The sequence below is a fragment of the Hemitrygon akajei genome, chromosome 6, assembly GCF_048418815.1.
Source record: "Hemitrygon akajei chromosome 6, sHemAka1.3, whole genome shotgun sequence".
NCBI classification, from domain to species: domain Eukaryota; kingdom Metazoa; phylum Chordata; class Chondrichthyes; order Myliobatiformes; family Dasyatidae; genus Hemitrygon; species Hemitrygon akajei.
The window spans coordinates 135,235,486-135,259,028 of NC_133129.1; the positions used below are offsets into that span (position 1 = coordinate 135,235,486).

Sequence of the window (23,543 nt, forward strand, 5' to 3'; positions counted from 1 at the left end):
AACGAGTGAACCATTTGACCCCTCGTCGCTTGCCTCCGACTTCCACGTCTTCCACCTCGGACTCCCCGGTGGTCTTCCGAGCGCACGTCCACCTTCCTCGGCGTCTCCCTCCCGACTCCCTTCACCCCCAAGCCCGCGCAACCCCTCCCCCAAGTTCCCAGCCTCACAAAACACAATAACATTCCCCATTGATTAACAAATAAATACAATTACCATATCAGCCATTCTAAAGTGAAACAACGGCGAGAGAAACATTTAACAGACAAAGAAACATCCCTACTCGTAACAAACCAAAGAAGCCCTTTTTAGTAACATACACAGGACATTGTACACCTTTAATTGTAATATCAGGGAAATATAAAATGGGCCCCAAGACGTTCTTGGATAGCATTTCTGTCACTACATCCTGATCACTTCATTCCAGGAATGATTTGGAATGTTTGTGTTGCTTGGATTTCCAGCATCTGCAGATTTTCTCTTGTTTATGATTTATTCCCTTGCATTTTTTGGAAAACAATAAGCTTTTTCAGAAACCTCCTTTGACTGTAGAACAGATTCAGATTCAGAACCACTGCAATTTAACCTCACTGCAATTCATTTTTCTTACTGGTGATGTTGATATTTATTTAATGCCAAATAAAAATTGTGAAGGAAATTCAATATGCCTTGTTTTGTAAGGGTGCCAAATACCCATGGGAAAGTGCCTTGACTGGATTTGAGGTCTGTAACGAAGATATTTATGGATTGAAGGAAATTCACATCAACAGTGACATCTCCTTTGCATTTCAGCAGTATTTTTATCTTACCCAGGTGAGCTCAGTATGTTCTGCACACTTTGATTTAGCAGATTATCATTTGTATTCCTGTGCTACTGTGGACCATTTGGATAAGGACTGTCTCAGTTCTGGGGACAACGTATAAAATGAACTTGTCGCATGCTGTTCAATCCCAATTAAATTTCTGGGGTGTCTGACTTACTTCATTACATTAACTTTTAGCATTTCTCTGAATTTTCTATTCGCTAATCATAAACTGTAAATGTTTCACAGTTGATCTTAGTGAAACCCGTATTGCTGAGAGCAAGAGTCATTGGATCATGTCTTGACTCATCATTTCCCAGCATCTGTAATGGTTGAATTCACAAACTTACGTTACCTAATCACAGCAATGTCCTATTGGATCTAATTTCTAGTTTTTTTTTAATTTTAAAGAATAGTTTTCTTTAAGCTTTAGTCATTTCCTACTCACGAGGTAGAATATTTAAATCTAGTCCATGGTTGATTCTTTAGATGTCCTGTGCACCAAACAAATGGGTGCGGAATACTACGGAGGCTATGAAGGAACTGACTAATTTTACAACTCCCTACAGTTTACTTTGCTCCTGTGCAGTAGCCCCCTCCCCCATACTAGGTGGAGATACAGCCAGTTAGAATGCTCTTCATGGTAAATTTAAATAAAGGTCAGACCCTCCCCCCCCTTAATTATTGTTCACGCGGATCTCAATGCTTATTTCAGCATTCAAGCATTTGTAAGACCCATATACACATGACAGTTTTGTGCAAGTGAGATCAAAATATGCTTTGATTAGCCTTTGATACTATGGTGCTTATCGCGTGGCCTCCATGTGTTTGTTTACATTGTGATGGCAGAGAACCTGCAACAATGACATGATACTACTGCACCAGTCATAATTGTGATAAAATTCCATTGTACGGTGGCCTATTAAGTTGGATAGTTGTATGAAAGAATTCTCAACTAAGCTTTAGAGAAAAATAAAATTGCCTCATTATCTGGTTTAAGTCATTTGGTAATGATGTAGGTTTGCCAGAAATGTGTATGTCTGAATGCACTATTATGCAATTATGAGGTACCACAGATTGCAGAGAACCATTCGATTGTGCGTAGCAGGGGCAAGGTTTGAAAAGAAGCAAGTTGAATCAGATGGAACATTCTGCACATCACAGATTGTTTGGGTTATGTGTAGCAGGAGCAAGATTTGAAAAGAAGAAAGTGGGTGTAGTTGGGACATTCTGCACCTGGGGTAATTAGGCATTTGGTAAGGGCCAATTAAAAAAAAGTTGGGTTTAAGCAGAGTGGCCACTGTGGGAACAGCCATTGTTGGAGTGGGCCAGTGTGGACTTGAGGCTTTGGTGAGGAGAGGCAGATGCTGTAGGTAATTTCTTTCTTATTGCACAGTTGGAGCAATGAGAATGGCAGGCAGAACAGTGGAATGCTCCTCTTACTGAATGTGGGAAGTCAGGGAGACCTCTAATCTTCCTGATGACTTCACCTGCAAGAAGTGCGTCTAGCTGCAGCTTCTTACAGACAGTTTTAAGGAATTGGAGTTGGCACTGGATGAACTCCAGGCTATTCGAGAGGCTCGGGGTTGATTGAAAGGCGATAAAGGGAGGTAGTTACACCTAAGGTGAAAGACATCATTGGTAACTGGTTGACTGTGAGGAGAGAAAAAGGCGATAGGCAGCCAGTGCAGGGTAATCCTGTGGTTTTTCCCATCGATAATAGGTATACCACTCTAGATAGTGTTGTGCAGGACGGCCTAGTGGAGGAAAGCCACAGTGGTTAGGTGTCTGGTAAAAGGACAGTAAAGGTGAGCTGCAGTGATCAGGTATTCAATGGTTAGGAGAACAGGCAGGAGGTTCTGTAGATCAGAATGAAATTCCCAGATGGTATGTTGCCTCTCGGGTGCCAGAGTCGAGGATATCTCGGATTGAGTCTGAAGCATTCTTAAGCAGGAGGGTGAGCAGCCAGAGTTCATGTTCCGCGTTGGTGCCAATAACATGGGTAGGAAGGGTGACGAGGTCCTGCAAAGTGATTTCAGGGGGTTAGGTGCTACGTTAAAGGACAGGGCCTCCAGGGTTGTGATCTCAGTATAATAACCTGTGCCACGTGCTAATGGGGCCCGAAATAGGAAGATGATATAGTTTAACAGGTAGCTAAAGTGTTGGTGAAGGAGGGATGGCTTCAGATTTTTGCATCATTGGGCTCTCTTCCAGGGAAGGTTGAGCTGGAACAGACAGGATAGTTTCCACCTGAACTGGAGGGGGACTAATATCCTTGAACGAAGATTTGCTAGTGCTGCATGAGAGGGGGTGTTAAACCAGTGTTGCAGGGGAATTGTAGTAGAGCACCAGAGCAGATAGTGGAGTGATTGTGGGGAAAGATGGTGTTAAGCTGATATTCAAAGTCAGGAATCAAAAGGGTTGAGCACAGTGGGGCTAATGTTCTGAGTTGTGTGTTTCAATGGAAGGAGTATTGTAGGAAAGGCAGATAACTTTAGAGCAGGGGTCAGCACATGGAATTATGACATTGTAGCCGTTAGTGAGACTTAGTGACAGCTCAGTGTAGCGAGGTTCTGTTGTTTTAGAGATGATAGAGGGAGGGATTATAGGGGAGGGATAGTCAGGGAACATGTGACGGCAGTACTCAGATAGGACAGACTGGAGAGCTCGTATACTGAGGCTATATTGACAGAACTGAGGAATAGGAAAGGGATTATCCTTTAATGGAATAATGTTAATAGGGTTATATTATAAACCGTCCAATAGTCAGCAGGAGTTAGAGGAGCATATTGCAAGAAACATAAGGTTGTGATAGTAGGTGATTTTAACTTACCACATATTGACTGGGACTCCCATGCTGTAAAAGGATTAGTTAGGACAGAGTTTGTCAAATGTGTTCTGGAAAGCTTCCTTAATCAATATATTGATCTCGCAACTAGAGAGAGTGTGATATTAGATCTCCTGTTAGGGAACAAGGCAGGGCAGGTGATAGAAGTGTGTCTATAGGAACACCTTTTAGATCTAGTGAACATAATGCCAGTAGTTTCAAGATAATTATGGAGAAGGATAGGTCTGGTCCTCGGGCTGAGATTCCAAATTGGAGAAAGGTTATTTGGATGGTATCAGAAGGATCTGGCTGGTGTGGATTGGGACAGGTTGTTTTCTGGCAAAGGTGTGCTTGGTAAGTGTGAGGCCTTCAAAACTGAAATCTTGAGAGTGCCGAGTTTGTATGTAACTGTCAAAACAAAACTCAGGGATAACAGGTTTAGGGAGATTTTGACGCCATGGTTAAGAAGAAGAAAGTTCATAGCGGGTATAGGCAAATAGGAACCAATGAAGTACTGATGGAGTACAAGAAATGCAAGAGCTCACTTGAGGGAAATCAGGAGAGCAAAAAGAAGGCGTGAGGTTTCTCTAGCAGGACGGCGAATCTTAAGGGCTTCTATAAAAGGATAGCAACGGACAAAATTGATCCTCTTTAAGTTCAAAAGTGGTAATCTGTGTGTGGAGCCAAAAGAGATGGGTGAGATCTTAAATGCATTTTTTTTGCATCTGTGTTTACTCAGGAGATGGATACAGAGTCTATAGGTGAGGAAAAATGGCAGTGAAGCCATATACAGACTAGGGCGGAGGAGGTGTTTGGTGTCTTGAGGCAAATTAGGATGGAAAAATCCCCAGGGCCTGACTCGGACCTTGTGGAAGGCTAATGTAGAAACTGCTGGGGCCCTGTCAGAGTATCTAATGTTCTTTCATCGTTTAAGAAAGGCTGTTAAGAATAGGCTAATAAATTATAGGCTGGTGAGCCTGACATCAGTAATGGATGAGTTATTGGAAAGTATTCTAATGGATCAAATACACAAGTATTAGATGGGCAGGGATTGATTAGGGATAGTCTGCATGGCTTTGTGAATGGTAGGTCATGTCTAACCAGTCTTATAGAGATTTTCAAGGAAATTGCCAGGAAAGTTGATGAAGGGAAAACAGTGGACGCTGTCTGCATGGATTTTAGCAAGGCCTTTATGAAAGACCTGTATCACAGTTTGGTCAAGATGGTTCAGCCACTTGGCATTCAAGATGAGCTAGTAAATTGGATTAGATATTGGCTTTGCAGGGGAAGCCAGAGAGTGGTAGTAGCTGGTTGCCTTTCTGACTGGAGGCCTGTGACTAGTGGTGTGCCTTAGGGATCAATGTTGGGTCCATTGTTGTTTGTCATTGATCATGTAGGGGGATCTATTTCACTCAGAAGGCAGTGGAAGTGTGGAATGAGCTGCAAACAGAAATAGTAGTTGTGGGTTTGATTTGAACATTTAAGTGGAATTTGTTTAGGTACATGGATGGGAAGGGTATAGAGGGCTGTGATCAAGGAGTAAGTTGATGCAACTAGACAGATGAACAATTCAGCATAGATTAGACAGGCTGAAGGGCCTGTATCTATGCTGTATAACTTTATGAATCTAGGTAGGTAACATTTGAAAAATCCCAGGGAGAAAAATAAATATTTGTTGTTCAAATCTACATGGACCCATTTTACATTCTATCATGGACCTATTTGATCTTTTACCTTCAGAAATACATAATTCCAGTTTGCAAATTCTTCTAAAAAACTATCTAAAGGGATTAACTCTTGAGATGTACTTTCAAAGAGAATTTTTTTTTGTTGAGTGTTCCTGTAGTTGCAAGATCTTGTATCAGCTACTTCTTGACCATTTGTTTAAATTAGTTTATTTTCTTTGGCTTTTAGGACCTGGAGTTGTTTCGGAAGGAAGGGGGTTGGGACGTGGTATACAGCATCGCTGAGTTTTGGCGCAGCCGAGTGACTTGGAACCCTTCTGAGATGTGCTATGAAATTAAAGGTACTTCATATCAGATGTAATAGGTTGCAGGCAGAAATTATATTCTCTTCTATGCTGACAATATCTATCCTAACAAACAAGCTGTGTGGATGAAGGTCATGGCCTAACTGCTCTGAAAGAATTTGATAAATAAAATAAACTCTTTCTATGGTGTAAATTTCTACATTTCTGTGAACCCCAAGCTCATGACTACTCTTACTTGTTAGAATGGGTGAGTTGTGTCCGATTTTGGTCAGGTTTACATTTTATACTGAGCACACCACAAAAACTGTGTGAGTGTCCTGATTTGTTAGTAATACACATAATTAAAACATTCTGTGGGGAATAATCCAGTCAAATTAGGAACATACTGTATTTTGTGCTTGCAAGTCACTGATTATTTAATCTTATCTAATTTCAAGGAGTGATGCCACCCGATGAATATCAATCAGATGTTAACAATTCTGCCTTCACTGCTGTGGGTGCCAAGTACAGGTGAGGATGCAGCAGAGAGGGGTGAGATTTGTATTAGTTTTGAAAATTGACCAGTTTTAAGAATGAGAGTGATAAATTACCATTGTGTCAATCCAGCACAGGGGAGAGCTCTGATGGTTGGAAATGTCTTGTCCAGTGTTATTTATCTGGTGGATTTGAAGTTCAAGCGTTCAGGAAGCGTAACTTCTTTCGGTCCATAACTTGGTCTTGCTGAAGCACCACCTGTAGTCCCACACTCACTAACTCCGGAGCTACCTTTAACACTGACTCGAGCACACTTGCCATCCTGGCAGCTCCACTCTGTTCCACGTGGTGGCCCACCCTTCCAGTCACCTGTACTAATCTGTCGCAACTCCATAAAAGGAGCATGTGTAAGACCCAGCAGGAGGACTGTGGAGTGAAGATCCCCTGCAGGACGTCACTCCCTCTCTATAATCCACGTGAATCTGGGCCCAGATATGGGGCCCACTGGACGCCAAGCCTATTTACCGTTTGCTTGACATCCAATGAGATCGATCCTCCAAATATTGAGACGTAACAGATGTCATCCTTTCCAGGCCTTAGATCAGATACTCAAGGACCAGGTCATGATTGGGGGGGGGGGGGGGGCAGGTGTGTGTGTGTGTGTGAATGATTTTTGACTTTTGGAGCTTTAAGACTGAGTTCAGTACTTCTGGTCAATTCCATTGTTAGTGATTATTAATTCAGCTTTTCAGATTGTACTGTTACGGATTCAGCAACAATAAATATATAAGTGAGGCAGGGTTTTTATAACAAATAAAACATTTATTAAACACTGAAAAACAAACCCCCAAAAGTAAACAAATCACTAACGTAACCGGAAATCAGCTGCTGTGCGGCAGCTTAAACAGTTCTTAAAGCGATGTTGCAAAAACAGTTCTTCAAAGTAGTACTGCAAAAGTTCAAAATGTTTACAGTCCATTAAAGGAGAGACTTTTTAGACGAGTTAAACTCTCTTTCACGTCGTGTTGTTGCGGTTCCCAGTCGAACTACACTTTTCCCACGGAGAATTTACGAAGATGAAAATGAAACGGCTTAAAGGCACTGACCTTTCCTTTACAAAACTGTACCCAATCCTTTCTGCTACCATTTGCAGGGATTAACATAGGGACAGCCAACGAATTCCTTCCGAATGAGGATCAAACAAGGTTGAACCTGTTTCACCGTCGAAATCGACTTTCCTCGATCTTTTAACTCCTGAACTCCGATCTTCACTCTCCACTGATTTTTAACTGGCAGTATTATAAAGCAACTGATGGCAATGGCCTTTTAAACTTTTTAGGCATTAAATAAAACTCCATCTTTCAACCAAACTGCGTCATAATATTACCACACAGTGACATGGAGTCAAAATGGCAAATCCAGCCACGAACTGCCCCTCCTCACAGGGAGGGGTCCTCCTTTTATACCCTGTTTAAAAAAAAAACACAAAAAAAATCCCACATGACCTCTACTGGCAGGAAAATGACGTCACTCCACCATCGCAAGACCACTACCTTAAGTCCAGTATAGCTTCAACACCACTGTCACGTGACAAGTACAAAATACCCACGGGTACGTAACAGTACTTTGAGTTTTTTCACATAGCACTGCTCCTAATTGCCGTTAATTTCTAGTTAATCAGTGGAATTTTTGTCATATTTTCCAGCTTACTTTTCGCTACAGAGTTGGCGGCCAAGCTACAGATCGAAGTTCCATCAGAATGGATGGAAATAGCTGAGAAAATCAAAGTGCCTTTTGACCATGAGAAGCAATATCATCCTGAGTTCGATGGATATAAATCAGGTGGTGTAAGATTTATTTTAAACATCCTTAATTTACGATCATTGTGCAGAGCAATCCTATCATCCAACTTATTCTCCTGTGACCTTTTTACTTACACATGCCCCCTCCCAGCAGCAACCCCCTCCTCCCAGTATGGTCCTTCAATCACCTATCTACAGTGGAAACAATCTGCCGTAGCCAATTAATCGAACAACCCTTATGTCCTTAGAACGTGGGAGGAAACAGGCACATTCGGGAAGAGCCCATGAGGTCACAGGGAAAATATGTAAGCTCGACCAAACAGCACTGGAGGTCAGGATTCAGTCCAGTTACCAGAGCTGTGAAACTGCTGCAGATCCTGCAGGGTCACTGTGCCATCCAGCGAAGCCCAACTTTCTAAGGAAAGAATGGAGAACAAAAATTGGCCAAGATTAATTGTGGATACTAAATGAACAGCTCTTTCAGAAGCCCAGCTGTGTCAAGTTTATGGGTTTATGGGTTACATTATATAACATGTATCTGAATGCATTTGCTCCTCACTTCACACACACACACACACACACACACACACACACACACACACACACACACACACACACACACACACACACACACACACACACACACACACACACACACACACACACACACCACCGCCACCACCTCCCCCACCTGCCTCCCCCCACGGCAGTTAGCTGTCCTGTGTAGGGAGTTCCTTTAAGGCCTGGTGTTTTTCCCAGTGGTCAGGATGGAATAGATGTTTCAGTTGTGAGCCTTTCAGTCAGAGATTACTCTGAGTGTAATGAGTCTGGGTGAAAAATCTTTGGCCAACATCACTATCTCTTGCAGCAGCTCCAATTGTTTTCTCTCTTGTCTGCAGCCCATACTTAGCACACCGAACAAAGAATGGAATAACTTGTGTGAGTAGCTGTTTCTTCCTTACAGGGGATGTTGTGAAACAGGCAGATGTTGTATTGCTAGGTTACCCACTCATGTATCCGATGAGTCCTCAGGTGCGGAAGAATGACCTGGTGATATATGAAGCTGTGACGGATCCTGAGGGACCAGCCATGACCTGGGTTAGTATATTAATTCTGGATCTTAACAGGCACAGGAGAGACACTGTGTTTAAAAGATTATTGTCAAACTTAGTCATTGTCATCTGACTAAACATAATGAAACACCGATCCACCAGACCATGGTGCACCCACAAAACGTATATCATGTGCTGTGTGTTCATGGGTGCACTGTGGTCTGGAGGAATGTTATTTCATTTGGTTATATATATGTACTGTCAGATGACAATAAACCTGAACTTGAAAACTTGCCAATAAATAAAACAAACAGCAAGACATTTCATTAAGATTTTTTTTTGTTAGTATAGCTTCTGTATTCATAGAACATAGAAATCTACAGCACATTACAGGCCCTTCAGCCTATAATGTTGAGCCGACCATGTAACCTACTTTAGAAATTGCCTAGAAACTCCCTACCTCGAAGACCTCTATTTTTCTAAGCTCCATATACCTGTCTAAGAGTCTCTCAAAAGACCCTATTGTATCTCCGTCTACCACTGTCACTGACAGTGCTTTCCACACATCTACCACTTGCTGTCTAAAAAAAATACTTCTGACATCCCCTTGGTACCTACTTCCAATTATTTTAAATCTATGCCTCCTCGCGTTAGCCATTTCAGCCCTGGGGAAAAGCCTCCGGCTCTCCACACAATCAATGCCTCTCATCATCTTATGCACCTTTTTTAAAATGCTATTTATTATTTTTTTCTCTTTTATATTACATATTGCATTGAACTACTGCTGCTAAGTTAACAAATTTCACGTCACATGCCGATGATAATAATTCTGATTCTGATTTATCAGGTCACCTCTCATCCTCCGTCGCTCCCAGGAGAAGTGGCCAAGTTCACTCAACTTGTTCTCATAAAGCACACTCTTCAATCCAGGCAACATTCTTCTAAATCTCTTCTGCACTCTCTATAGCATCCAGATCCTTCCTGTAATGGGGTGACCAGGTATTCAATGGATTGTGATGTGTGAAATGAACAGTGAAACTCTGAATGCTAGAGTTGAAATTTTTTTTTCTGAAGCATTGTCAATTCAATGGATATAAATGGAGTAAATTGCTTTATCATTGTCACGTGAACCTAGGCTCAAGGAAAATTTTTGATTACCATGCCATCCATCCCTACAGAGCATTTCTTCATCTCAGTACGTTGAGGTAGTACAAGGGAGAAGCAAGGACAGAATGCAAAATGAAGTGTTACAGAGAAAGTGTGGGGCAAGCAGACAATAAGGCACAAGGCCATAACGAGGTAGACTGAGGCCCATTTTATCAGACTGGGGATCTTATAACAGCAGCATAAACTGTCTTTGAGAGCTTCTATCCCGGTGGTACATGCCTTCAGACTTTTGTACTTTCTGCCTGATGGGAAAGGGAGGAAGAGTGAAGGTGTGGGTGGTAGGAGTCTTCGATTATGTCGACTGCTTTACTGAGTCAGCGAGAAGTGTATGGAGGGAACCATGATCTGTGTCCACAACTTTCTGCAGTTTCATGCAGCCTTGGGCATAGCAGTTGCCAGGCGCAGCCGTGATGCATTGGGATAGGATGCTTTCCATCTGGATAGATAAAAGTTGGTGAGAGTCAAGGGGATATGGCAAATTTATGTAGCCTCCTGAAAAGTAGAGGTACTGGTGCATTTCTCATCCATGGTATCTATGTAATCGGACAAGGACAGGTAATTGATGACATTGTCTCCTAGGAAGCTGAAGCTCTCTATCCTCTAAACCTCAGCACCATTGATGTAAATAAGAGCATATGCACCACCTCCCATCCTGATGTCAATGACTTTTGTTTTGCTGACTTTGAGGGAAAGATTGTTGTCATGGCACCATGTTACTTGGCTCTTTATCTCAAATTCAAAGATTCAATGTACAGCCATGAAACAAGGAAAAGCATGGAACCTGTTCAAAGAAAACAATCAAACCTCCTCCATGTGCAAAAATAAACAACACAAATGGTTAAAAAAAATGAAGTGAGAAACACAGAATATATAAAACACAAAATTGAAAGAGTCCAGGCAGATTCTGTTCAGCTCAGCTCAGTTTGGAGCTGTGCTCCTTCCAATATTCTGACTCATCTTTCTTTTTGAGATTTGGCCCAGTGTGTTGGAACCATCTGCAAATGAGCAGAGTCTGCCCTTGCAATTGTGAGTAGAGTTGGGGGCTGAGGATGCAGTCGTGGGACTCAAGTGTTCAGAATATTCGTGATAGAGGTGTTGCTGCCTATCCTTATTGATTGTGGTCTGTTAGTCGGGAAGTCAAGAATTCAGGTGCAAAGGGAGATGTTGAGTTCCAGGTCTGAGAGTTTGGAGATGGGCTTGCTTGGAATTATAGTATTGAAGGTGGAGCTGTATAAATTTTGTCTAATGCAGCTAGCTTTACTGTCCAGATATTTTGTTCAATGAACAAATTGGCACGGTAGTGTAGTGGTTAGCACAACGCTTCACAGTGCAAGTGACCTAGCTTCAATTCCACTGGTGCCTGTAAGGAGTTTGTATGTTCTCCCTGTGACCCGTGGGTTTCCTCTGGGTGCTCCAGTTTCCTCCCACAATCCAAAGACCTACCAGTTGATAAGTTAATTGCTCATTGTAAATTTTCCCGTGATTAGGCTCAGATTAATTTGTGGGGTTGCTGGGTGATGTGGCTCAAAGGGCTGGAAAGGCCTGTTCCACACTGTATCTCCTTAAAATATATATTTTTTCAAGGGAACAATATCTCCAAGCCTTTTTGAAAATATTCTGTTTACTACTTCATGGGAATAATATAGATTCATAATATTGTTAGACTCAGGATAGATCCTTAGAGATGTTGACATCCAGGAACTTGAAGCTACTCCCTTTCCACCGCTGATCCCTCAATGAACACTGATGTGTGTTTTCCACCTTCCCCTTCCTGAGGTTCACAATTAATTCCTTGGTCCTGCTGACATTGAGTGCGAGGTTGTTGTTGCAACACCACTCAATTGGCCAATCTATCTCACTCCATTGTTATTACCTGAGATTTTACCCACAACAAAGGTGTCATCAACAAATTTATAGATAGTATTTGAGTTGTGTTGAGTGTAGACACACAGTTATGAGTGTAGAAAGAGTAGAGCAGTGGGCTAAGCGCCCACTTTGAGGTGTGCCTGCATTGACTGTCAGTGAGGAGGAGGCGTTGTCACCAATCCATACTGATTGTTATCTCCCAATGAGGAAGTCGAGGATCCAATTGCATATGGAGGTATAGAAGCCCAGGTTTGGAAGCTTGGTGATTAATATTGAACACCAAATTATAATTGATAAACAGCAAACTGACATATGTTTTGCTGTTGTATCGGTGCTCCAAAGCAGATGGGAGAGCCAATGAAATTACATCCACTGTAGACCTGTTCTGGTGATAGGCAAATTGCAGTGGGTTCAGGTCCTTACTCAGGCAAGAGTTAATTCTCTTGCCATCATCAACTTGTTGAAGCACTTCATCACAGTTGATGTTAGTGTTACTGGGCGATAGTCATTGAACCAGCTCACCCTGTTCTCCTTGTGCACTGGTATGATCACTGTCCATTTGAAGAAGGTGGGAACCTCAGCCTACAGCAGAGAGAGTTTGAAGGTGTCCTTGAGCCAGTTGGTTGGCACAGATATTCTGTACATGGCCAGATACACCACTGAGGCCTGACACCTTCACCCTCTTGAAGGATGTCCTGACACCAGTCTCTGAGCTAGAGATCACAGGGTTGCTGGATACTGCGGGCTTTCACATAGGTGCAGTGTTATTGTCACTTTCGAAGCAGGTCCTTCAGCCCAATCAAATCCGTGCCAACTATCGAGTTCCCAATCAATACAAAACTCTGATCATCAGCATATAGCATCCAAAAGATGAACTTATGGTCACTCTACAGACTACTTGTTCATTTACAACAGGATGAAAAAACACACAGAAGGAAAAAGAGCTAGGGAAACAAAAATATGGAAAGAAAAAAAATTACAGGAAGAGTAAGAACGTAAGAGTAAAAATCAGATATGCTGCTTAATACCATAAGAGTAACTAGGTTTTGACTAAAATATGAGTTCATTGTTATTAGAATTTTAAGATGATCACAGTTATATCCAATTCTATCTGGTCCACCTGGATTTGAAAAGATGATGTTGTGATGATCAGAGAAGGGAGGCAAATAATCTTGATAAAAGGAACTTGTTGAGTGTACAAAGCCATTTCATATATTTAGAATAATGTTTTAAACTTATTTCAGTAGGGTAGGAGAATCAGTTTGGAAACCTTTAGGGCAATGTTATTTTTCTTACTAGTAATTCAAAGATTAGCAAAGTTTGTCAGCTTTGCTGAAGAGCTGTGAAATCCGTAGTGGATGACAATGAAAGTCTGAGAAGAGGGGGCAAAAATTAGGCTGGTTGTTGAGCATGCTTCAACATTTATAACACTATTAAATGGTATGGTGTGTACATGACAGCTGACAGTTTCACCACAGAGTGTACCAGTGAGAAAAGAAAGCTAAACTAAATTCTGATGGCTCTGATTTTCTATGAGGATAGAAAATGCCATTTTTGCCCACTCACCAGAGAGGTAAAATGCAATTTTCCCTGCTCTTAACTGAATAATTTAATTCTTGTTCAATGAGAACCAGACATTCTAACATGCATATGGCATTTAAAGATGCTAAATTTTGACCTTTAAATAGGCTAAAAATGAAACTTTAAATAACTGGATCTTTTTGAGTAAAGGCAGATATCTCTGTAATATTTATTTAAAGATCAAGAGTTATTTGTTTTTCCCTTCTATGGGAAAAGACATTGCAATACAATACAATTGAGTTATGGAGTCATAGAATCGTACAGCACATAAACAGGCTCTTCATCCCAACTCATTCATGTCAATCGGGTACCACCTAAGCTAGTCAAACTTACCCAACGTTTGGCCTGTATCGCTCTAAACTTTTCCCATCCATGTACTTATCCAAATGCCTTTTAAATATCATTATTGTACCTGCCTCAACCACTTTCTCTGGCAGCTCATGCAGAATACTCACCACACCCTCAGGTCCCTTTTAAATTGCGCCCCTCTCGCATTAAACCTATGCCTCCAGCTTTTGGCTCTCCTTCCCTGGGTCAAAGACTATTTGCATTCTTTCTACCAATGCCTCTCTTGATTTTATATATCTCCTGACTCTGCCTAGTCTCCAGCACTTAAACGAATGGTGCCACTGAATCTCAAGTGAAAGTCCTAGCCTCTCCCTCAGGTCTTCAAGTCCTGGCAATGTTCTCACAAATCTTGCACTCTTTCCAGCGTAATGATATATTTTCATCCTGAATAAAATTATTCAATTGAAATTCAATTTTCCCCAAATCAAACCTAATAGTGATCAATTTCAGGATGTTTTGCGTAATTTCAGAAAATTAACTAGGCACTTGTCATAAATTATACTTGCTCCTGATACGGTTTTGTCATTAGCCGTTCATAGGAAGATGACTTTCTACTTGCAACTGTTGCAACTATTCATGTTGAGCATGGGAGGACAACATAAACTAAGTTATCCAAGGAGCAATCATCATTTGGCACTCCCTGGAGCAATGATATTTTAGCAATGCAACACTGTACTCATGTCCCTGTAAGGTGAATCCATATTAGCTTTCAATCCTCTGGGTCTCCCTTAAACGCACTAACCCCAATTGCAACTTTCCTCCTTCCTTTCTAGTCTTGCAATTCTGAATCAGAATCAGCCAGAAAAACAGATATAAAAAAGTTGTGAGGTAGTGTTCATGAATTCAGTGTCCATTTAGAAATTGGATGGCAGAGGAGACGAAGCTGTTCCTGAATCGCTGAGTGCATCCCTTCAGGCTTCTGTACCTCCTTCCTGACAGAAACAATGAGAAAAGGGAATGACCTGGGTTTTTTGGGATCCTTAATGATGGATGCCGCCTTGAAGGCTCTGCTCCTTGAAGATGTCTTGGATACTACAGAGGCTGGTATCCATGATTGAGTTGACTAAGTTTACAAATTTCTGCAACTTACTTCTATCTTGTGTAGTAGCACCCCTCTCTGGGTGATGCAGTCAGTCAAAATGCTCTTCACAATACATTTGTAGAAGTTTTTGAGTGTTTTAATTGACAAACCAGATCTCAAACTCCTAATGAAGTACAGTCGCTGTCTTGCCTTCTTATAACTGCATCGATATGTTGGGACCAGGTTAGGTCCTCAGAGATACTGACACCCAGGAACTTGAAACTGCTCACTCTCTCCACTTCTGATCCCTCTATGAGGATTGGTTTGTGTTCCCTCACCTTGTACTTCTTGAAGTCCACAATCAGCACTTTGGTCCTGTTGATGTTGAGTGCCAGGTTGTTGCTGTGACACCACTCAACTGACTGGTGTACCTCACCCTGTAGGCCCTTTCGTCACCGTCTGATATTCTATCAGCAATGGCTGTACCATCAGCAAATCTATAGGTGACATTTTAGCTATGCCTAGCCACATAGTCATGGGTGTAGATAGAGTAGAGCAGTGGGCTAAGCATACATTCCTGTGGTGCGCCAGTGTTGATCCTCAGTGAGGTGGAGATATCATTTCCAATCCACACAGATAGTGGTCTTCCAGTTAGGAAGTCAGAGATTCAGTTTATTGTTCATTCCAAAGGAGACCCAGGTCCAATATCCCAAAAATTAGATCCCTTAACTCTCATAGCCCCTCTGTTCATCCTAACTTCCTGAGATCTCTCATTCAAATCCAGATCACCACCCATGCCCAAAGGCCACAATCTTTTCAAGCAGCACATCATAATCTGGAACAGTTTTGGGTCTTCAGACTCTCCTTCTTCTTGAACAGACTCTCATAGTGGGTGACATGGATTCAGTCAGGATGGATATCATAAGAACATAAGAAATAGGAGCAGGAGTAGGCCATCTGGCCCATTGAGCCTGCCCCGCCATTCAATAAGATCATGGTTGATAAGAGAGCTCTACACACTTCCTTTTACCTCATAACCCTTAATTCCCCTGCTTTGTAAGTCTGTCTAATATATCTTAAATATGTCTTAAAATATTTAATGAAGTAGCCTCTATTACTTTGTTAGGCAGAAAATTCTACAGATTCACAGCTCTCTGGAAAGCAGATTCTCCCCAGTCATGAATCTGTTCCCCAAATTTTGACGCCATGTGACTGGCCTCACCAATATCCTGTACAGTTGCAGCATAAACCACCTGCTCTTAATTTCAATCCTTCTAGCAATGAAGGGCAAGAGTCCATTTGCCTTCTTGATAATCAGTTGCACCAGCAAACCAACCTTTTGTGATTCATGTACAAGCACTCCCAAGTCCCTCTACACAGCAGCATGCTGCAATCTTTCACCATTTAAGTAATAATCTGATCTTCTGCTTTTCCTTCCAAAGTGGGTGATCTCCCATTTACAAACATTGTATTCCATATACCAGACACTTGCCTACTTCACTTAACTGATTTAAATCTCTCTGCAGGCTCCGTATTCTCTGCACAATTTGCTTTTCTACTCAATTTAGTGTCATCAGCAAACTTCGATATGCCCTCTTCCAAATCAAGTTATGGGTTCATCACTGACCCCTGCGGCACTCTGCTCATCACTGACTGTGATCCAGAGAAACACCCATTTACACCAACTCTTTGCCTTCCTTTGGTTAACTCTTCCTCTATCCATGATAATATGTTACCCCCAATTCCATGGATAAGTCATCTATGCAGCACCTTGAGGGATGCCTTCTGGAGATCCGAGTATATAGCATCCACTTGTTTCCCTCTATTGACTGTGCTCGTAATTGTGAATAACTTGCTGTGAAGCTTGCTTAGCACATCGTTTTAGTTCATTATAAATTTTTGGTTAAGCTTTTCTCTTCCATGGCCATCTGAGGTTGAGGAGAAGATAGGGGTGCAGATGGAAGGTGTTGAGGAAGGGAGTGCAGGGTCTCATGTGAAAATTAAATCCTTATTCATATCTCAGACTGCTGATACTAAAGCATTTTGATGTTCTGAGTCAGATTTCACCCAGCCATGAGCACCAAAGGCTAAGACCTTTCCCCTCATTCAATGAGATGCAAACAAGACAACTGACGGATAAGAAATTTAAGAGCAAATGGATGCGTAATACTTGGGGCTTCCTGGAATGAACTGTCAAGGCTTAATCATTATGTGGATAGTATATGTTGGAACTCTTAATTCATGCATTCCCCTTCTGTACTTCGAGCCCTTTTATAGTATAGGAATTGAATAAAGTTATGTTGCAACTAAAACACTCAAATTTGTGTGCCTGGAGATCCAGTAATCAGTAACTTTTGCAGTTGCTGGATATAATGTTTCAACTAAACCTATGAAAATTGAAATGCTTAATATTGTCAACAAAATGATTGCATGATCAGGAACTACAGGTTCAAGATGAAGCACAGTTAGAATCCAAAGCAAAGTAGTAGAAAGAAGCCAGAATGGCAGTCTCTGGTGACCTTTGAGGCAGGAGAATATTGCTTCATGTTTACAAATTTGATAATAATAAGACCATATGACATAGGAACAGAATTAAGCAATTTGGCCCATCAGGTCTGCTCCACCATTCCATCATGGCTGTTTTATTATCCTTCTCAACCCCATTCTCCTGTCTTCTCTCCATGACCTTTGATGCACTTACTAATCAAGAACCTATCAATCTCTGCTTTAAAATTCCTAATGGCTTGGCCTCCACAGCCATCTGTGGCAATGAATTCCACAAATTCACCGACCTGTGGCTAAAGAAATTTCTCCTCCTCTCTGTTCCAAAGAGATGTCCTTCTATTCTTAGACTGTGCCATGTGGTCCTAGACTTCCCTACTATAGGAAACATCCACTCTGTCAAGGCCTTTTCAATATTTGATAGGCCTCAGTGAGATCTCCCTCCTCCTCCCATTCTTCTAAACTCTAGTGAATACAGTCCAAGAGCAAAGAAAGGCTCCAAGAACATTAAACCTTTCATTCCCAGGATCATTCTCATGAGCCTCCTCTGCACCTTGTCCATTTCCTACACAGCCTTTCTTAGATAAGGGGCCCAAAACTGCAGGCTGCCTATTTCCTTATAAAGTCTCAGCATTACATCCTTACTTTTATACTCTAGTCCTCTTTACACACTGTATTTAAACTGTCTGCATTGCTGATATTAATAGGTCCCATTGACTCTGTCTTCTGTACTTTCTGCATATAGTATGCCCATTTCCACCCAAGCATGCTGCACTTCACACCTTTCCTATATACAGGACGCCCTGCATTAACAAAGCTATGTTCTCCACAATTGCCATAATCATGTTCTCCACCACATCTCCCACACCACTTTTTACCCTTAAACACAGCGGCTACACGACCAACCTTCTAGCATTGTAAACATCTCAGAGGGGGCAGCTCACAGACTGGAAACAATTAAACTAAGTTAACCGTCTCCGGTAACTTTTGTTCCATCAAATTTAATTAATACCAATAAGCTATCTGTTCTAGCTCTACCATGAAACCTTTATAAACATTTAGCATCCACAACCTTTCCCCTGACTAAATTATTTTTTACTTGATCCATGATTACATCTAGAGGCACTCCAGAGATTACTCCCTAAAGCCACTGTTGTTTAATATAATTTCTTGGTGTTATTTTCTTCTTGCCACATCTTCTAACTCCAAAGCTTTCTCATTTTGTTTACTATCTTCAAAAAATACTAAGAATGCCCCATCTCTTAAAGGTTTTACACCCACAATATCTTCTAGTCCTTTTTACAGATCCTTAGTTGCTCTAATTGGATTGATATCAGAAACAGGTCCACATTCAAAACTTAGCAAAACCTTAAACTCTTCCTTCTACTGCCTTCATCGCTGCATGATAAGCTGCTACAGTCCTCAGTCAGCCGTTTATCGATCCATTTTCCAGAAATCTGTCATTCATCTTCCTCCACAAAACTCCCAACACCGCTTCCCATTTTCTACCTCCACTTTCTCTGTCACTTCCTGCTATCTCTACCCCCCTTCCTGCCTGAGGGAAACCCCCAAAAGGAGGCTCAGTCCTTTGCTCCAACTGCAATCACTGTAACTAGCTCCTCTTCCTCAGAGCCTCAGCACAATCCCCTCCTGGCATGACATTTTAGTCACCCTGCATTTGATTGCTAATTGTGTTCTCCTTCATGCTGTTAATTCTCATTCATGTGCAATCAAATTGAAGCTGGAACAATCCAAAATAGAGAGTAAACAATTAAAAACCAATTCCTATGGACAAAAGCACTGTACCACATTCCTTTTCAGCTCTGTCTGCTTTTGAAGTTTTCTCTCCATTAAGTACTGGAGCTCTGCAGGTCTGGAGAGCATCTGTAGAGACAGAAACAGAGTTAATGCCTCAGGTCATAGAAGGATTACAGCACAGAAGATTTAGCCTATCATGGTCACACTAGCTCTCAATTAGAGCAACTCTGGTTCTATCAAACCAGCCCTATCTCTGTAAATGAAAGGTCATCAGCTTGAAATTTTAGTTGCCTCTACAGATGCTGCCTGTTTCTTGTCTGGATGTATTATTTTATTTTATTTTTCAGAGCATGTTTGCAGTTGGTTGGTTGGAGCTGAAGAATGCTGCTCAGGCTCAGCAGCAACTGAACAAGTGCTATAGCAATATTCAGGAACCATTCAAGGTACATAAATGTTGTCATGAAAACTTATTATGGCGCTTTCCGGTTACCTGCGCTCCAAACTAAAATTATCAGAAGCTATCTAAGTGCTTCATCAAAGACTTTTATATGACCTTTGTACATAAAAGTCACAACACAGTTAGACAGAGGGAACAAGAGAAATAACATGCTTGCTATCATGGCTTTGGCATGGACTACAAGGGTTGGGATACCATCTTACCAGTATACAAAACATTGGTTAAACTGCACTTGTGCAGTTTTGGTTGCCAAATCATAGGGTGTCATTAAGTCAGAGAGTGTGGAGAAAAGAGAACTAAGTTACCAGGTGTTGTGTACCATTCAACCAGGTCTTCCAATATAAAGGAACAAACTACACCAAATCAGAGTGGATCACATTATTAATGCATTTATTATTTTACTTGGAAGGGGAGATGTACTTCCAGCCAAGTTTTTGTCTGGTCGAAACAGAAATCAGAGCTATATTTCCAAAGTACATGTATACCTTTTTTACAAAGAACAGTGACTAGCTTGCTCCATATCATAACATTACGTTCCTCGGTTATTTCGTTCACATGTTTGATCTTTAGAAGTTCCATCCTGTTCCCTGTGTTATCAAACATCCCCTCAGTTCATAAAATAATTACCTGTCATCAAAGAAAATAGTTTGTTCCCATATAACACAAACACACTTGCACGTTTTCTCATCTAAACCAGCAAAGCACCTTAGATTTCATAGACCCCATTTCATTACATTGCATTTTACAAAAGTTACAAGTTCATAAAGACTTGAGGGTTACAGATATATTTCCACACAGGACTGGAGGGCTTGAATTATAAGGAGAGATTGGAAAATTATGAAAGGCATAGTTGATAGGATTGTCACAAATGGATGGATTTTCACAAGTTGATAGGGTTGTTAAGAAGGCATATGGTGTGATGGCCTTGGGGAACTGAATTCAAGGGCTATGAGGTAATGTTGAAGCTCTATAAAACCACTATAAGGCCACACTTAGAATATTGTGTTCAGTTCAGGTTGCCTCATTATAGGTAGGATGTGGAAGCTTTAGAGAGGGTGCAGAGTAGATTGACCAGGATGTTACCTGGATTGGAGAGCATGACTTGTGAGGATAGGTTGAGTGAGCTAAGGCTTTTCTCTTTGGCGTTAAGGAGGATGACAGGTGACTTGATAGAGGTATACAAGATAATAAGTATAATTTGAATGGACAGCCAGTGCCTTTCCCCAGGGCAGCAATGGTTAATATGAGGGGTCATAATTTTAAGGTGACGAGGAAAGTATAAGGGTGATGTCAGAGGTGAGTTTTTTTGACACAGAGATTGGTGGGTGCGAGGGTAGAGGCAGGAACATTTAAGGGACTCTTGGATAGACACATAGATGACAGAAAAATGAAGGGCTATGTGGGAAGGGAAGGTTAGATTGATCATAGAGTAGGTTAAAAAGTCAGAACTAGATCGTGGGCCAAAGGACCTGTATTGTATTGTTCTGTTCTATTGGAAGGGGGGAGCATCACAGTCTGTTCCCGAAGGTAGAGGACATAGACTTCAGGAGAGAGGACACCAATTTAAAAGGAATCTGAGGAACCATGTTTTCACAGAGAAACAGAATGAGGCTTTGAGGCTCAGTGGGGAAGGGTAAAGTCAAGTAGAGCCATAGTGGTAGGAGACTCGATAGTTAGGGGGATGGGCAGGAGATTCTGCGGCCATTAAAGTGATGCCAGGATGGTGTGCTGCCTCCCGGGTATTGGGTCAAGGAGGCCTCAGAGGGGCTGCAGAATATTCTCGAGAGAGAGAGGGTGAGCAGCCAGAGGTCGTGGTGCACATTGACACCAATGACATAGGTAGAAAGGGGAAGAGGTCCTGTGCAGCGAGTATAGGGAGTTAGGGAAGAGGTTAGCAAGCAGGATCTCCAAGGTAGTAATCTCTGATTTACTCCCAGTGCCATGTGCTAGTCAGGGCAGGAATAGGATGATCCTACAGATGAATGAGTGGCTAAGGAACTGGTGTAGGGGGCAAGGTTTCAGTTTCTTGGATCATTGGAACCTTTTCTGGGACAGGCGGGACCTGGCACAAGAGAAACAGGTTACACCTAAACTGGAGGGGAACCAAGAGATTGACAGGGTGCTACTTGGGAGGGTGTAAACTTGTTCAGCAGGGGGATGGGAACCAGAGCACCAGGTCATAAAGTGGAGGGATGGAGAGGAAGGTAGATGTATGAGCCAATAAAACCAGATGGGAGCAAAGTGATAGATACAATGGGACAGATAGCTTGAATATGTGTATTTTAATACTAGGGAAATTATGAGTAAAGTTGATGAACTTAGAACATGGATCAGTACGTGGCCACTACAAAGGTTCAGCAGTTCACTTTATTGTCAAAGTATGTATGTACAATACAACTCTGATATTTGTCTTCTCCAGATAGCCATGAAATACAAGAAAAGAAAAAGAAACAAAACTAGCAGACCCCAGAATCCCTCACCCCCTCCCCACAGAAAAAAACAGTAACAATGCCAACAAATCTCCACCCCCTCCCTGCAGAAAGGACATTGGCGATTAACAATCCATGGCCCCCTCTCACGCAAAAAGAACAGCTACAGTGCCATCAAAAATGCCCTCCCTCCTCTCCTCCACCCCCAGCTCACATACAAGGAACTAACAGATTACCCACCCACCAATCGGCCACAAGATAGAAAACACTGAAAAATTGAAGGAGACCAATTTAAAGTACAGTCCAATCACAAAAATCTGGGAACAATGAACAATCCTCCGTGACTCAGAACTCACACCTGGACCGAATGGTGGCCTCTGTTGTGAGTGATCAGTGACATCCTCTGCATTCACCTCAGTGGCCTCTGTAGAGAGCGGTCGCTGACTGGGTCTGAACGCCACTGACCCAGTGGCCTGTGTTAGGAGGATCGCTGACCCCCTTCGTACTCACCTTGATGCTTCACTCTTCCTCGCTACTTTGAGATGGAGTCGTTCATGACCCTGTGTCTCTTTCCCATGAGCCAACTCATGTCCTTTTCAGCCCCCCGCCCCATCTCTGATCTCCATGAGGCAGCTCTCCGGACACAGCTTAGCGCCAAATCATTCGATCAAGTTCCAAGCTACACGTCACAGATTTCAACAGTTTCTGTAACACAAACAAGACAAAATTACAAGCAGAAGGTGTAGAAAAAGTGAAATAATTTAAGAGATTTGTCATTTGGAAGGTGTTGCCTGAAGAATCATTGGAGCCATCTTAACTACAGAGACTTGGTTGAGAGAGAAAGAGAGAGAGACCATCATTATGCCAAAAGATTTGGCAAAATTATCAGAATGTAATTATCAGCCTTTATGTAAAAAAATTAAGGAAGATATGGCAAGATGGAACCTGATTCCTTTTTTCAATCTGAATTCAAGGATTGAATCTATTAAAATGAATATACTGCCCAGACTGTTATATCTCTTTCAGTCTCTACCAATAGAGATTAATCAAAGTCAATTCAATGAATGGAACAAGATGTTATCAAGGTATATTTGGCAGGGTAAAAGGCCTAGAGATCTCAAAACTTTGCAATTAGTAAAGGAAAAGGGGGGATTGTGCCTACCTTCTCTTAGAGATTATTATTTTGCAGCGCAGTTGAGAGCTGTGATATGTTGGTGCAACCCATCATATGACGCTCAATGGAAAAACATTGAGGAGCGGGTACTTCCCATCCCCATACAAGCAATTTTGGCTGATAACAACCTGCAAAGGTACATAAATACTATTGAAAACCCATGGGCGAAATTGACTATTAAAATATGGAGAACTACTATAAAAGAATATAATCTAGAGGGAGATATTGCAGTTCTTAAATGGTGTGCATGTGACTTGGATTTTACACCAAATAAACTGGATGCTAGATTTAAGGA

The 23,543-nt window shown here is 41.7% G+C and overlaps 1 protein-coding gene and 1 long non-coding RNA gene across 7 annotated transcripts in view; one reads left to right on the forward strand and one right to left on the reverse strand.

Annotated features, from left to right (window-relative positions):
- The window catches only part of pgghg (protein-glucosylgalactosylhydroxylysine glucosidase), a 59,600-nt gene that overhangs the window by 27,049 nt on the left and 9,008 nt on the right, over positions 1–23,543 (forward strand). For 4 of the 6 annotated variants that reach the window (XM_073049321.1, XM_073049322.1, XM_073049323.1 and 1 more), the window contains exons 6-11: positions 679–810; positions 5,542–5,653; positions 6,055–6,127; positions 7,797–7,933; positions 8,858–8,991; positions 19,536–19,631. In XM_073049321.1, coding sequence (XP_072905422.1) covers positions 679–810; positions 5,542–5,653; positions 6,055–6,127; positions 7,797–7,933; positions 8,858–8,991; positions 19,536–19,631 — 684 coding nt within the window. Of the gene's footprint in view, positions 1–678; positions 811–5,541; positions 5,654–6,054; positions 6,128–7,796; positions 7,934–8,857; positions 8,992–9,792; positions 9,945–19,535; positions 19,632–23,543 lie in introns of those variants that run through there. The other 2 variants (XM_073049324.1, XM_073049320.1) reach the window with 2 other exon arrangements.
- Positions 7,897–22,676, reverse strand: LOC140729517 (uncharacterized). Its single transcript, XR_012099342.1, has 3 exons — positions 22,585–22,676; positions 19,237–19,314; positions 7,897–8,308 (listed from the first exon to the last, which is right to left on the reverse strand). It is a non-coding gene; the product is annotated as an uncharacterized lncRNA (long non-coding RNA).